Source organism: Lygodium microphyllum, chromosome 3 (genome assembly GCF_053477565.2).
Source record: "Lygodium microphyllum isolate KBCC chromosome 3, Lygodium_microphyllum_v1.1.10, whole genome shotgun sequence".
NCBI lineage: Eukaryota > Viridiplantae > Streptophyta > Polypodiopsida > Schizaeales > Lygodiaceae > Lygodium > Lygodium microphyllum.
The window spans coordinates 150,866,700-150,881,328 of NC_141137.1; the positions used below are offsets into that span (position 1 = coordinate 150,866,700).

Below are 14,629 nucleotides of genomic sequence, written 5' to 3' on the forward strand. Positions count from 1 at the left end.
GATCCCTAGTTCACAAGCTCCGATAATTCAAACAAGGAGGTTTCTCTTCATCCTCTGAAAGGCGGTGTGATTATCAAAGGTCACCGAGCCCTTTTATACAGTCTCATCGTTCAGAGCAGCCTTCTCCTTCTCCTCCCCCCTCTCTCCATGTTTCCCATAGAGCTTGTGCTACTGCCTTTAAATTGCCTCACATGGCAACACCGATCCAAGTGCCTATCCTCCCTTCTTTGCCCAAAGAGGATTGGTTAGATGGTTCCAACTATTCGCTTTGGTCCGTAAGGTGAAATGCATACTTGACACCTGCCATCTTTGGAAGCTTGTTACCCTACTTATACCGCATCCCATGGAGGATCCCCGTGAGGGAATAATGGATCATGTAGCCCTATGGGATCGGCTCAACTCTCGAGCCCAATCGTTCTTTTTCATGAGCTTACAAGATTCTGTCCTAGCGCATGTTCAAACGTTGAAGATAGTGGAAAAAGTGTGGAAGAAGCTTGCATCTTTCTATCATCAAAAGACGCCCAATAGATTTCTCTTGAGAAGAAACTTTAAATGCTCGGTGTTGATGACTCTCTTTAAATAAAGGATCACATCAAACTGAAGGACATGACTATATCTTCAAAGGATATTCTCTTAACTCAATTGCCATCTCCAAAGTTCGATGTGCTCTACACTAGCCTTCTAACATCAATGACCCAAGAGACTCTTCTTTGGGAGGAGCTTACTCCCCTAGTCTGAAAGTATGACAAGCGGCTCAATGAGGTTGGTGCCGGTGGATCGGGCTCCACGAACACTTTTACAACAGGTTTGGGAGGCGAGAAGCAAAAGGCCAAGCTAAAGGCAAAAGGACAAGATGACAAGAAAGAGGACACAAAGGATACTAAGAAGCAGCCCCAAGTGTCCACACTGTACGAAGGGCACTCATCCTGAGACGTGTTGGTAGAAGTATCCCCATTTGAAGCCCAAGGAGGGGTAGTAAGAATTCGAAGGCTACCCCGACTACCACCTAGTCCGTCTTCGTACATGTGTTCAAGGAGGAGGATACTGCTCTTTCTTCTTCCACTGCAAAGAAGCCTTGGCTCATGGATAGTGGGGCTTCTTTCCACATGACTTACCAACAAGATTGGCTTTTGGACAAGCGTTCCAAAGGGGATTTGTCACCTTTGGTGACAACTCTTCCGTACCCGTTTATGGAGTGGGGACCATTCTCCTATTGCTGTATCGGCGAAACTCTTCAGCCAAAGTTCTCTATGTACGAAATTTGGGATTTAACATGTTGTCTGTTCATTGTCTGAAGCCCTAGTGAGCTGATTGTGACCTGTTTTAGTGGTTCACATCTTGCTGGTAATTGTTCCTATGTTGTATTTTGGTGGCACCCTGATACCCATGCGCACCATCATTAGTATGGAGGCTGTGTTTTGCTGAATGGTGGACTAATTCCAGCGGGTGACATCACTTAAGTTGCATCCTAACCAGTAGTCTAGCCACCTTCCTCGTTCTCAAACTGTTGGTCATCATTCAAACATGCTAAGGTCACTCTTCTCTCAACCATCTCTTCATTTTGTTCTCAAATCCCTTTCCAGCAGCCACCCAGCCCTCCAGCCACTGCTAAGCGAGCTGATGTCATCTTTGCCCCTACAAGATCTGCATTTATGCTGTTGGTCACTCTTCACTGCTGCCATCTTCAGCAGTGTAGCTTCTCATCATCATCTGCAGCTCCTAAGGACTACTTTTCACTCCCTCTACTACTTTCCATCATCATCTGGTGTCTTTTCTGACATCCCCCTGCTTGGAGAACTACGTTTTGCCCCCTTCAAAAAAAATCCACATCCATAGGTGTTGCCCTCTGATCAGCCAAGACAGTGCAGTCATCTCCAAGCTCTAATCGGCCTCATTGACTCACCTCAATACCTGTCCCAAAAACATGGAATCCTAAGGCTTCTCCATTGTACCAGCATTATACACGGTTCATTATTTCATTCGTCTTTTGGGTTTCTAAGTTTTTGTGTCACAGTGTTTGCCATACACAGTTTGTATTCCTCCCCACAAACCCTACCATTTCTTTACACACTCCATTTATGATCGGTGATGGTTGGCGAGACATCAGATTCTTCTGATCTCCAGGTTGACTAGTTGTAGAGCCCCAATACCACATGAGATCATCAAAGTAGAGCTTGCAACAACCACCATGGTAGTGGAGAGTCTCTATTCCAGACTATCACTTACATCAGATAGATCAGATCCATGAGCTTGCATCCCTTCCAGCGCCCGAGGCTGCAGTCCTCCATCAACAGTTTGCGGTGTTGCAAATCTCTGCCAAAGTCTTCATTAAAAGTGATGACTACAACTCCCTTTTGCAGCAGCAATCTTCCTTGCATATTTTGCTATGTGTAAATGTTAAAACATAGATCAAAATATAGCCAACTCCATCTCTCTTTCATTGCTTTGATTGAAGCAGATAGATGAGCCTTGCAAGTTTAAGGGAAGGGGGAAAGGAGAGAAAAGGGAAGAAAATGGAAAGGGTAGTTGGGGGGCTAGTATGTGAATATATAGGGAACCCCCCTTTTCTATGCACTCTCTTTGAGGTTGTTGGACTAGCTCTGTTCATTAGTGCAGTCTAGAAAACACTGAACCCTTCAATCCAGATACCCAACATGCATATTCAGCCATTATGATATATGCATTCTGTTGGAAATCAAGCTAGAAATCAAGCTCCACCCCGTCTCTCTTTATGTCTGTGTGACTTACCAACATTAGCTGGATACAGCTGTACATGTGTGTGTCATTGAATAAGTCAGTAGCCTTGACCTAACCATAGTTAGATGATGGTTAGTCAAACCTAGTGTAACTCTCTCTTTCAGTGTGTGACTAAGTGGATGAATAATGAGAAGATAATGAAGATGAGCTGAAGGCTCATGGTTTTGCTCCACTCTCTCTCCCTCTCTTCCAATATGGTATCAAAGCCATGCTAGGTAGGATCTCTGGAGCAGGAGGCAGTGAAGAAGACCTAAAGAAAGTAAAGATCAAGGCATTTTGAAGCACAAGCAAGCTGCCATTTTTCTTGAAAGGTATGCATTGAGACATTGAGTTTGCCATTGCTCAAGCATTGTCTGTGGCTTGTCTAGGAGTGTACTAAGGCTCCATTGAGGATGTATAAGTGGCTAATGAGTACCATGGGCTGCTGATTTGCTAGAGATCCATTCTGCCCAGGCTGTGTGATCTACGCTTGTGTCAAGCTGACCTTCAACGATTGCAAAGACATCATATAAAGTGGCTAGTGAGTGGTTAAATGCTTGCCTATACCCTTGGGAAGGTGCTTGAAGATTGTAGGATGCTATTGCCTTTGTGGGAGCTCATCCATAAGCTGTAACATGAAATTACAGATCTGAAATACAGTCTAAACTATTGTACACAAACAGTATACATCATCTACTTGGCATTGGAAAGAACCTGAAGCCTTTTGACATGCTTGGAAGGCTTCATTGGAGCACAAATATGCTCATATAGACATATGTATTAATACTTAGATCTAAGAGTTTTTTTTACTAGCTAGAAAACTGTCCAAATGTGTGGACAACAAGCACTTAATGGTCTTGGAACATTAGATGACTTTGGTTAGCTTATGTCTACTGTATGACTTCGTATATGACCTCCAAATGTCTTGTGGATCAAGAAGGGAATTGAATGCAAATGTCTTGGACTGAAACAAATGTCTTGACATGGTCTTGGATGACAATGAATGCACTGTATAACATTGGCTCTTGAAGACGGGACACTGTTGGGAGCTGACAAGTTTATGCATTGATTCTCATGTATGGTGGCATATGTACATGACATCTTGAGGAGGTTTTGGACTAAGATACCTTGTGCTTTGATGAACATTTCCTGACTGCAACCTGTGAACAGGAGTTTTAACACTTGTACTTGTTGGTTATGCACTGATTTGTGCCCATATGGCCATATTTGGACTGCTACATGTACTAGCAAATGTCTATGAAGATTTGGAGCATGTATGACTTGTATACACCTCAGTTTTGGCTTTGAATCAGCTGCTAGTCACTGATAGTTTACAGATTTCAGACTGCATGTATGTACTCTGATAGTAAGGCTACATGATACAAAATATATAGAAACGACATGGTCTATGTATTGATGGATGTACGTACCTACAGGTTATGCCACATGTTTATGGATGGTTATGAGATGTTAATGGACTGAAATACCCTGTTTTTAGCAGTGAACTTGTTGCACAAAACTGTCATAAATAGTCAAAGACTGCAGTTAGTCAGTAGGACTTGTTGGCTTGCAAGAAGTCAAACATAGTTTGTTGCAACATGGCAAATGCACAAGGCACTAATAACATTACACAAATTGTTGGTGAAAGCTGGATAACAAGAATTTTGCCTTGTGGAAGTTTCGTATCAAGAATTTCTTGGTCAGCAAAGGTTACTGGGATCCATGCACTGGTGATGAAGCTGAACCTGAATTGCCTGAACGACCGACATATAATCAAAGAATAGCTCATAAACAATGGATATAGAGAGCATGCAAAGTGCTACATCGGTTTTCCTTATGTATATCTGATGCTATGGCAATACAGATCACTGGATGTGATTCCTCGAAAGATGCTTGGGATATACTCATAAAGAACTATGGAAATGTAACACATGCTAGGGAGATACAGTTAAAGCAACAATTTAACAACATGTCTAAGAATGGCAGAAGCATCCAGGCCTACACGATGAAGATAAAGACCATAGCGGACCAACTTGCCACTATTGGATCTGCAGTGTTTGAAGATGATATGATAGCAGTCACTCTAAATGGACTTAGCAAAGAGTACAAAGCATTTGACACTTCTATTTCTGTTAGAGCTAAACCCCCTGACTGAGATGAGTTGCTTGCCCTGTTGTTGCATGAAGAAGTGAAGCTTGGGTTAAACTTAGGTTCTAATACGTCTCAAAGTAGAGACCCTGTCCTTTATAAAGGTAGCAAAGGCCGTGGCTCTTTTCAAGGTCGTGCAGACACTCAAAACACCTATGGGCAGCAGCAACAGAGTAATTGGCATGGCACGAATACACAAGGCCAGTGTGGATCTAGCAGCTTCAAAGACAGGGGGAGATCACCCCATGGCAGAGGTGGTGGATCATGGCAATCAAATGATCAATCCAACAAGAATAAAGTCTGTCATTACTACGATAGATATGGGCACATTACCAAGGATTGTCATAAGAAACAGACAAACATGAAAGCTAAAGAAAGATAGCATGGGAATTATGCATCATCTAGCGGTGCTCATGATGATCAAGGTGATAGATTGTTTGCCATGTAGCATGTGTCCAAGAATGCACCTAGGTAGAGCAGAGATGAGAGATGATACATTGACTCTGGGGCTTCTAACCATATGACACCCCACGGAGAGTGATTCGATGAGTTGGTTGTAGGTTCACATGGTTATGTGTGTACTGAAAATGACACCCAGCATGATATTCAACACATAGGAGTTGTTCCGTTGATGATACCTAATGGCAAAAAAAAGAGCATGCATGATGTACTGCATGTACCGTCAATCACAAAGAATCTTTTGTCAATTGGATGCTTTATTGAACTTACAGGTGAGATTTAACAAAGATGGATGCTTTATTGAAAAATACGGTAATGCCTGCGAATTAATTGCTAGAGACAGACAGAATGGCAGGATGTTTATCTTGGACGTACCCATTCCCGAACTTAAGGCAGCCATGTTTGCACATGATGAGGGTATTATACGAGATGTTGAGATTTGGCATAAGAGGATTGGCCATATTAATGTTCAAAAGCTGAAATCTATGCAACAGAAGGAAATGGTACTTGGATTGCCCAAATTCAAGTATAATGACTTTGGCCATGTATGTTTTGCATGTCAATTTGAAAAGCAAGCAAGATTTCCCTTTATAAAGCATGTCAAGAATAGTTCGAGACCTTTGCAGTTAGTACACTCTGATGTTTGGGGTCCGTCTCATAATGCTTCATTTGGTGGTGCTCGTTACTATGTTTCCTTCATTGATGATTTTAGCAGGTACACTTTGTTGTACATATTGAAACATAAAGATGAAGTGTTTGATACATTCAAAAACATAAAGATGAAGTGTTTGATGTCAAAGATTTCAAGAAGCATACTAAAAATGAGTTGGACTACTATATTTATTGACTTAGGCCAGATGAAGACGGAGAATATGTCTCACAAGAGTTTGACTGATATCTTACAAAGTATGGGATCAAAAGACAACTTACTTGCAGCTATACACTGTAGCAAAACGGTGTAACAGAGAGAAAAAATAGGGTACTAATGGAGTCAGCTAGAGCTATGCTAAATGAAAAGTGTTTGCCTAATGCTTACTAGGCTAAAGGAGTGGTGACTGCTATATATGTGCTGAATAGAACCCCTACAACAAGGATTCATGATGTAACACCTTATGAGAGGTTGAACGGTCATAAGCCTAACATTAGGCACTTAAAGGTATTTGGCTGCATTGTGTATATGCATATTCCTTATAAAAAGATAAAGAAATTGGATCCCAAAACTGCCAAGAGCGTGTTTTGGATTATGGATAGGACAAGAAAGCTTATAAATGCTATGTGTCGTCTACTCATGAGACGTTGATTAGCAGAGATGTTTTTGATGAGCTGGCTTCATGATATGGAAATCCTGTTGCAATGGCTACAAATGGATCAACCAGCACTAGTAATGCTGAAAATACCCTTGCAATTAGTACATCTATGAGTGGTCCGACAAATGATGTGTCATCTACAATAAGCCCTTGGTCAGAACGATTGTGGAATCACACTCCTACGTCCACTGACACGGACATATCAGTGAGGGGAAGATTGGATAAGGGAAAAGAAAATATGTTTGAGGATGTAACAGGTCCACTTACTGCAGGTTATGAGTCATCCAGCAGTGATAGCTTAGACAGTGAGTTAGGGATTCCTTCTGTTATGACGCCTGGTGCAAGGCAGAATCGGTATGTACCGCATCATGAGAGACAAGCTCAGAGTGAGCCATAGTTGAGGAGATCTGAGAGGGTTAGAAGACCAATTGACAGGTACACATACACTGGATATTCAACCCGTCATTATGCCTATATGACTAAGGTGACAAGTTTCAAAGAACCCACTACGTCTTAGCAATCCCGTTCTCATCATCTCCAGTGATAATTAAATCATCTACATAAACAACCACAAACACATAGCCATGATCTGTCTTCTTTACAAATAAACTGTGATTTGCATCATCCAACTTAAATCCATGTTGCTATAAATAGCTGCTAATTCGAGCATTCCATACTCTAGATGCCTGTTTCAACCCATATAATACATTTTTCAGTTTGCAAATATGTGTAGGATAGTCTGGATGCACATAGCCTTCAGGTTGCTCCATATAAACTTCTTCCTGCAAATCACCATTCAAAAAGCCATTTTTCGCATTCATTTGCCATAACTTCCACCCTTTAGACTCTACCAATGCAATGATTGTTCTAATAGTTGCCATTTTAGCCACAGGGCTGAAAGTCTCCTCATAGTCAAGGCCATACTGCTGTGCATATCGCTTTGCAACCAATCCGGCCTTGTAGCGCTCCAATGACCCATCTGACTTGCATTTAACCTTACATACCCATTTGCAGCCAATGGGGACTTTGCCTTCAGGCAACTGAACCAATTCCCATGTTTCATTTTCAGTCAAAGCCGAATACTCTTCGTCCATAGCAATACACCAATTCTCATCTGCAATTGCCTCATCAACAAGGCATATGGCTATTACAGAAACAATATGCTTATGAAATGTTACAAAAGTATGGTATGGCTGAATGTAAGGCTATGGATAACCCTAGACCAAAATGTCAAGCTGCAGATTGATGTTGGGACAGAAATTGAGAATGTAACCATGTATAGACAGATGGTGAGCAACTTGATCTACTTGACTATTACTCAACCTGACTTGAGTTATACTATGGGACTGATCAGTCAGTTCATGCAGAAGCCTCGCAAGCCGCATTTGGATGCAGTCAAGAGGGTCATGAGATATGTAAAGGATACTACAAATTATGAGCTGTTTTATGCATATAGAAAACCCCTTGACTTGACAAGGTATACCGACGCTGATTGGGCTGGTTGTGCCTAGGACAGAGGTCAACCAGTGGCTATGCATTTGGATTGGGCAACAGCATGATCAGCTGGCAAAGTAAAAAACAGCCTATAGTTGCATTGTCTAGTACAGAAGCTGAGTATAGAGGTGCAGCCTTAGTGACCTGTGAAGTTGTTTGGTTGCTGAAGTTACTGAATGACTTAGGGATACACTTGGACAACAAAGTGAAGCTGCATTGTGATAATCTTAGCAGTGTGATGCTTGCAAGCAATCCTGTCTATCATGCAAGATCTAAACACATTGAAGTTCATTACCATTTCATCAGAGAAATGGTACTAGCAGAGCAGATTGACTTGATGCATGTGAAGACTGAAGACCAGGTAGTGGATATCTTTACCAAATCACTTGGTAAAGAAAAATTCATCTATTTTAGGCAGCTACTTGGAGTATTGCAAATGGTTTGAGCTTGAGGGGGAGTGTTGGAAATCAAGTTGGAAATCAAGCTGGATACAGCTGTACATGTGTGTGTCATTGAATAAGTCGATAGACTTGACCTAACCATAGTTAGATGATGGTTAGTCAAACCTAGTGTAACTCTCTCTTTCGGTGTGTGACGAAGTGAATGAATAATGAGAAGATAATGAAGATGAGCTGAAGGCTCATGGTTTTTCTCCACTCTCTCTCCCTCTCTTCCAATACACTCTCTTTTAGGTTGTTGGACTAGCTCTGTTCATTAATGCACTCTGGAAAACAATGAACCCTAGGAATCCACATACCCAGCATACATATTCAGCCATTGTGATGCCATATCATCCCAGAAAACTGGCTGGTAGTTGTAGCAGCACCTAAATGCCTGTTCCAACCCAACCCTCTATATCTCAAAACCAAGCTTTAATATAAGGTGTGTCTAGAATCAGCAATATCCATGAGGGACTGTCTCACAGACATAGGACACAGAATAATGGCAAAACCAGATCACAAAATTAGGAATATGCAGAGTTTACACATTTAAGACTCCAGATCCAACTACTAAACGTACCTTTTACCATCTCATATCTCTTCAAATCTTCTCGAAAATGAATTACTTGCTCAAGATATGCATAGACTCTTCCTGCATCTTCGACTGAGCCTGGAGATGAAAGGAATTACGCTTAGCGTTCCTGTTTGATTCCTGTTTCGAGAGCCCCAAATGGGAAAAACTCAAGTAAATCTAATATATGGAGAAAGATATGTGCACACTATTCAGAGTCTGCAGGATATTGATAAACTAAAGATGGAATGACAAGAACCTCCTGCAGGTATTGTATTTGGAAACCATGTAAGAAGGGCATCCAAGCACTTAATAGCTCCTGCAACAAGCACATACACAGGATCTTTCCCCCTCTGCCGTACCTGTTCGTCCAAGCTATCAAGACAGACATTTACAATTGTGATCACATTGTCTTCTTCGAAAGAACCCGGGAAGCACTCGACCATATCACCAAGAACGATCAAAATGTTTGACCTTACTGCACCATCAGGTACAAACACTTAGTATTCCATCAATATGCATAACCAAACTTAATGTCAATTCAAAATGAAACTTGTGAGGAGCATTGCTGACATGTCCCTGAAGACTTTGCTTTCCTATACTCCTGTAAAAACATGCACGCTGTGGTCCAGTCTATACAGAGATTGATTGAAACAAGTTTCTGCATGCATAATTCAAGGACTGCAATCAGAGGAAGCAAGGTAGCAGCTTGCACTGATTTTGAGTCTTCCCTTTGAAACAGACTGAGGCAGCGTTCCTGCAGTGTGAAAACACAAAACCTGAGTGTCCAGAACTAGAGACCAAAATGTAACTTCAATGTATGGAAAATGGATGTGCTGAAGAATTAAAAAGAATGAAATTTTGAATGAAACAGTTTTATAAGCATCCAATAAAGAGGAAGACATTAAATTTGTAACAAGGGAGAGAACACTACAACTCACAAGCATAGAGAAAAACAATCCTGAAATTTGAAGGCCCTTTCTCAATGGTTGTTTTTTCTTCCTTCCATAAGGGATCAATCACTTAGTGACACATAAAGCTAGATTCTCGATTGCATTCTTAAAAATTTTTGTTGTGTTTTCTGTTGCTGTTGGAATTCAGTGGCTAACACTACGACAGCAGTAAAATAATAATAAAATGTTGCCACCCACTAGATAAGCTGGTCGCTTCATCTAACTGGTGTGAATGCATTCTCCAACCAGTGTGAACACACTAAAAGACACTGAAAGTGTAATGCACTGAAAAGCATGCTCTAGAAGAGCTGCTCGTCCATCAAAACACATGAAATATAAACAGACACAATGTCAAAGCTCCCAATGTCCCCATCTGACTTGACTCAAGCTCACAAGCAAGAGATAATTGTGCATGACACAAATGATTGCTAGCAAATTTATGGCAAATTCTGGAATTTTTTATCGAGCATTTTGTAAGTTTGACACTTAAAGCCCTATTCAAACTATATCTAGTTAGGGTTTAGTGGAATTTTGCTAGGATTATGGCTGATTCAGCAATTTTTGTTGAGCATTTGGTAAGTTTCAGACTTTAAACGCCCTATTCAAGCTACATCCAATTAGGATTTAGTAAAGTTTTGCTAGGATTAGCAAAGAATGTAGGCCATCTCATCGGCTACGCGATGATGCCCTTTGATCGACGATCAAGGCTCCCTAGGCATTTAAGTTGTCATTAAATACAATTGTTGCACCTAGTGTCCTAGGCACTAAGTGACACTAGGGTTAGGGTTTCCTATGATGGTTAGGCCATTAGGGGTTTCATTTTTATTATAAAAAGACACATGGTGCCTCATTAGCATATAAGTGTGGCATTTTTCATTGTGATTGCCTTGAGCGTCGTATTCTCTCTCACTCATTAATACACTGCTTCTCATTTTGTGATTGAGTTATTCTACATCGATTAATTCATTCTCTATCAATTAGTCGTGCAATTACTTCACACCTAGGCCAATAGTGGTATCAACACAAGGTTACCTTCTTCACCATCACCATCACTCGCAACCATTCATCACCAACCATTGCCATTGAGCTCCTCCCACTCAATTGACTGCCCCGCGAGCCATTGCCCCATTGCCGGCTCTATTTTCTTCATTGGAGATTGCACACATAGTGCCACCACTTACGCCCATTTTTTTGCTGCCACCAACCCGGGCATCAACTGCAATCTTTCCAGCCCTACCTCTGACGCATGCCTCCTACTCACTCAGTTTGTTGATGAATGAATGAAGCAAAGTCAAATGCCAATCATCTTTGCAGTGCTTTATAGGATATTGACAACAAAGTATTCGATAGCCACTTGATCAACCCCAAGAGACTAACTAGGCCCACAAACATGATACTTAGCATCCATCCTAAACTTAAGATCTAGAAGGCTTGTAGTAGGGGGTCCTTCACCTCCTCTTACTAGGCAAAAGAATTACTTAGATAAATTCTCCTCTAAGCAATTGACTTACCTATCTTATGCATTGGGCGGACTCCTCTCAATCATTTGCTGCAAATGCCCTAGAGTTCGTCGTGTCACACCTACCTTGCCGACAGTCGTCCTTCTCTATCGCCCTTGTCACAATCAGACGCCCCATTCATGCCCTACAAATCAACTAGTTGAGCCCTCGTCACAAACAACCACCCTTGTTCGCGACTCATTCTTGCCCTGTGATTCACCCCCTGATGCGCATCTTAGAGCCAATATACCACACGCAATGCAACACCTGCGCCTGCCGACCATTGCATCAACCTTGCCCAGCAAACATGGACCTGCCGCTGCCGCCCGTGTCAACTTGCAGCTATCTTAGACCTAGACATGTCATCTTACACATAAGTTGCCACCACTACCTGTGTCGACTTGCATCCGACACACAAAAGGTTCCACAACAACATTAAAAAACCATTTATTCTTTTAATCTTTCAGAAAAGAGGCCCTTGTTCACATCATCTGCCCCTACCAAGCACGATTTGGGAAAATTTTGGGGATTTTCTTCAAAATCCATTGTCATGACATGCCTTCCGTAGAGTTGGTTCGTAAGGCATAGAGATTCATCTATTTCTACTCTTTGGTCAAGGATTGGTATGATCTACATCCATGTGAATATTTTGCCATGTCACCTTGGTGGTGGCTTGACCACCCATTGCTTGGGTGTCCATGGTTTTATCTAGTTGTCATTTGTTGCATATACTATGAGTCCTCATTGTATATCTTATTGTATTAATCACCCATGATATGAGAGAGGGTATTAGTAGTGTATATATCCTAGATGCCAAAGTGCATACTATGGATGCCAGGACCTCTAATAGAGTACAATTCATTTTTGAGTCAACTACATTAAATGTGGCCAATGGTATTCTAGCCATATTAAATGCCGACCAATAGGTCATAATTGTTGTATTTATTTCTACCTATTCATACCCAATCCCTCCTCCATTATCATTCATTCATCAAATACTCATCCATAAACACACCTAGTTTCTATTACAGAGAGGGAGACTACAGCACTCTCCTAGTTCCATTACCCATACCATTGTACTACCCTTGAGCCTTGGTATATGGATTCCATTTCCCGAGTCTATTCTCCAAGTTCTTTGGTATTCTTGCTATCCTTCATTGTTCATTGTGTCTACATCAGCTCTATCTATACCATTCCTTTGCTTTCATTGATCCAAACTTTCCTAACAAATCCTTCACTATTAGTGCAGAAGAAAGCCTTTCGACGAGATCCATCATGGCAAATCTCTCTAGGGTGCCACAAACACAACAAGCGGAATATAGAACCCATCAAAAATGTTCAAAACAGCTTCAATACTACAAATACAGCCCCGAAATTGCATTGCCCAACCTAAGACGTATCATGAACCACGTGGTGGGAGACTTGCTTGAGCTATTACGTTGAACACACACAATACACACAAGAGAAAGCTCACTCAAGAACATAAGAAGAGAGATGAAAGCCAAAACGTTTTCTTATTGTCTTTCTTCCTTCTTCCTTTCACAATGCAATGTACACAAAGTATAAATAAGATAAAGCATAAAGGAATGGCCTACTAAGTCAAACAGTGCATAACTAACTATACTAATCAATTAGCACTATAACTATGCCAACTATAAGTAGGTATAACTAACCAAATATAATAAGTGGCAAGTGATAAGTCGGTGGCTATGTGAGGATCGTAATGACCACCAACATGCTAAGTGTAGATGTGCAAACCCATCTAACCACGCAATCCATTATCAATCTCCACACATGTTAAGCTTACCATCTCAACACTCCCCCTTAAGTTCAACTGTATCTCTCCAACTCCAAGTAAGCTTTGAAATCTTCGAAAATTCTTTGCACCCAATGTCTTTATAAAAAAGTCAACTATCTAATCATGTGTACTAACATATACCAAGTCAATCTCTCTTGCAAGTACCTTCTTGTAATGTGCCCGCCCAAGCTACTTCCTTGGCGGTACGTTCTTAGTAGCCCATCAAGCAATGTCCTAGAAAGTGCCATTCGGAATTTTGATAAAAACCCTGAGTTTGCTAACTAGGCTCACTTGAGTCTACCCCGCAGTGGAAGTTTCGACTATTCCCACGAAGATCGACCTAAGTCTCTTTGGTCAAATCAACTACTAGCACTTGACTAGTATCAACGGTTCGAGATTCCATCCCTTATAGAAATTGCTAAATGAAACGGGCTTACGTTGCACTAGGTTCAAGGAGAATGGGAAACAAAAGAAAGTATGACACTTTAATCCCTTCTGCTCTAAAGTGATGTGAGTCAAGCTCTGTGATCTCTAATGGTCGATCAAATATGCGATTTTTTTTCCTTCTTAGAAAAGCTCTCGGCTTACCAAGACCACCCAACCATAGGTCTGGATCCGTGAGGGTCCATCCTCTGCTTTCCTCCAGAGAGTATTTTTAATTACCTGATTACCTATCACTTCAGGTTCAACATGTAAAAACAACTCCTTTGAATTATCTCCTAATATAAATTCATTACACACCTTTAATTTACGACACAAAAACAAAGTAAAGTAATCCCTTCTCAATAGTTCCTTTAAGAAAAATAACTTTTTACAATGTTTTCTGTTCTAACTAGAATGATATCAACCCAAAGGTATTATTCTTCTAAGTTTAGTTCCTTAACTAGTATTGAAACTTCCAAGACACTATATGAAAATCAAAGGGTAGTTGTCAGTTCATAAGAGCCTAAGGAGTTTATAACTAGAGCCCCCTGGTATCCGCACCTCCTCCTGTCGACTAGAGTTCCCTACGACAAAACCTTTCATGTCATGACTGATCTAAACTCATTAACGCGAAACAAAAAAAGAAAACACCTTGGAGTAGGTTTTATTCACGCTGGCCTTGGGGAGGTCTAGCACCATCAAGAACACCACATCAGTCGATGTTCTGTGCTCACCAGAATATTACCTCAATCGGCGATTTGTACTCGGTCATCCATCTCTTAGCCTGATGATCTTAGGAAA

General features: G+C 41.1%; 1 protein-coding gene across 1 annotated transcript in view; it reads right to left on the reverse strand.

Annotated features, from left to right (window-relative positions):
- The window catches only part of LOC148039041 (uncharacterized), a 183,147-nt gene that overhangs the window by 153,353 nt on the left and 15,165 nt on the right, over positions 1-14,629 (reverse strand). The window contains exons 2-4 of the mRNA XM_087674909.1: positions 9,729-9,912; positions 9,415-9,633; positions 9,165-9,254 (exon numbers count right to left, since the gene is read on the reverse strand). Coding sequence (XP_087531035.1) covers positions 9,165-9,254; positions 9,415-9,633; positions 9,729-9,912 — 493 coding nt within the window. The remainder of the gene's footprint in view (positions 1-9,164; positions 9,255-9,414; positions 9,634-9,728; positions 9,913-14,629) is intronic.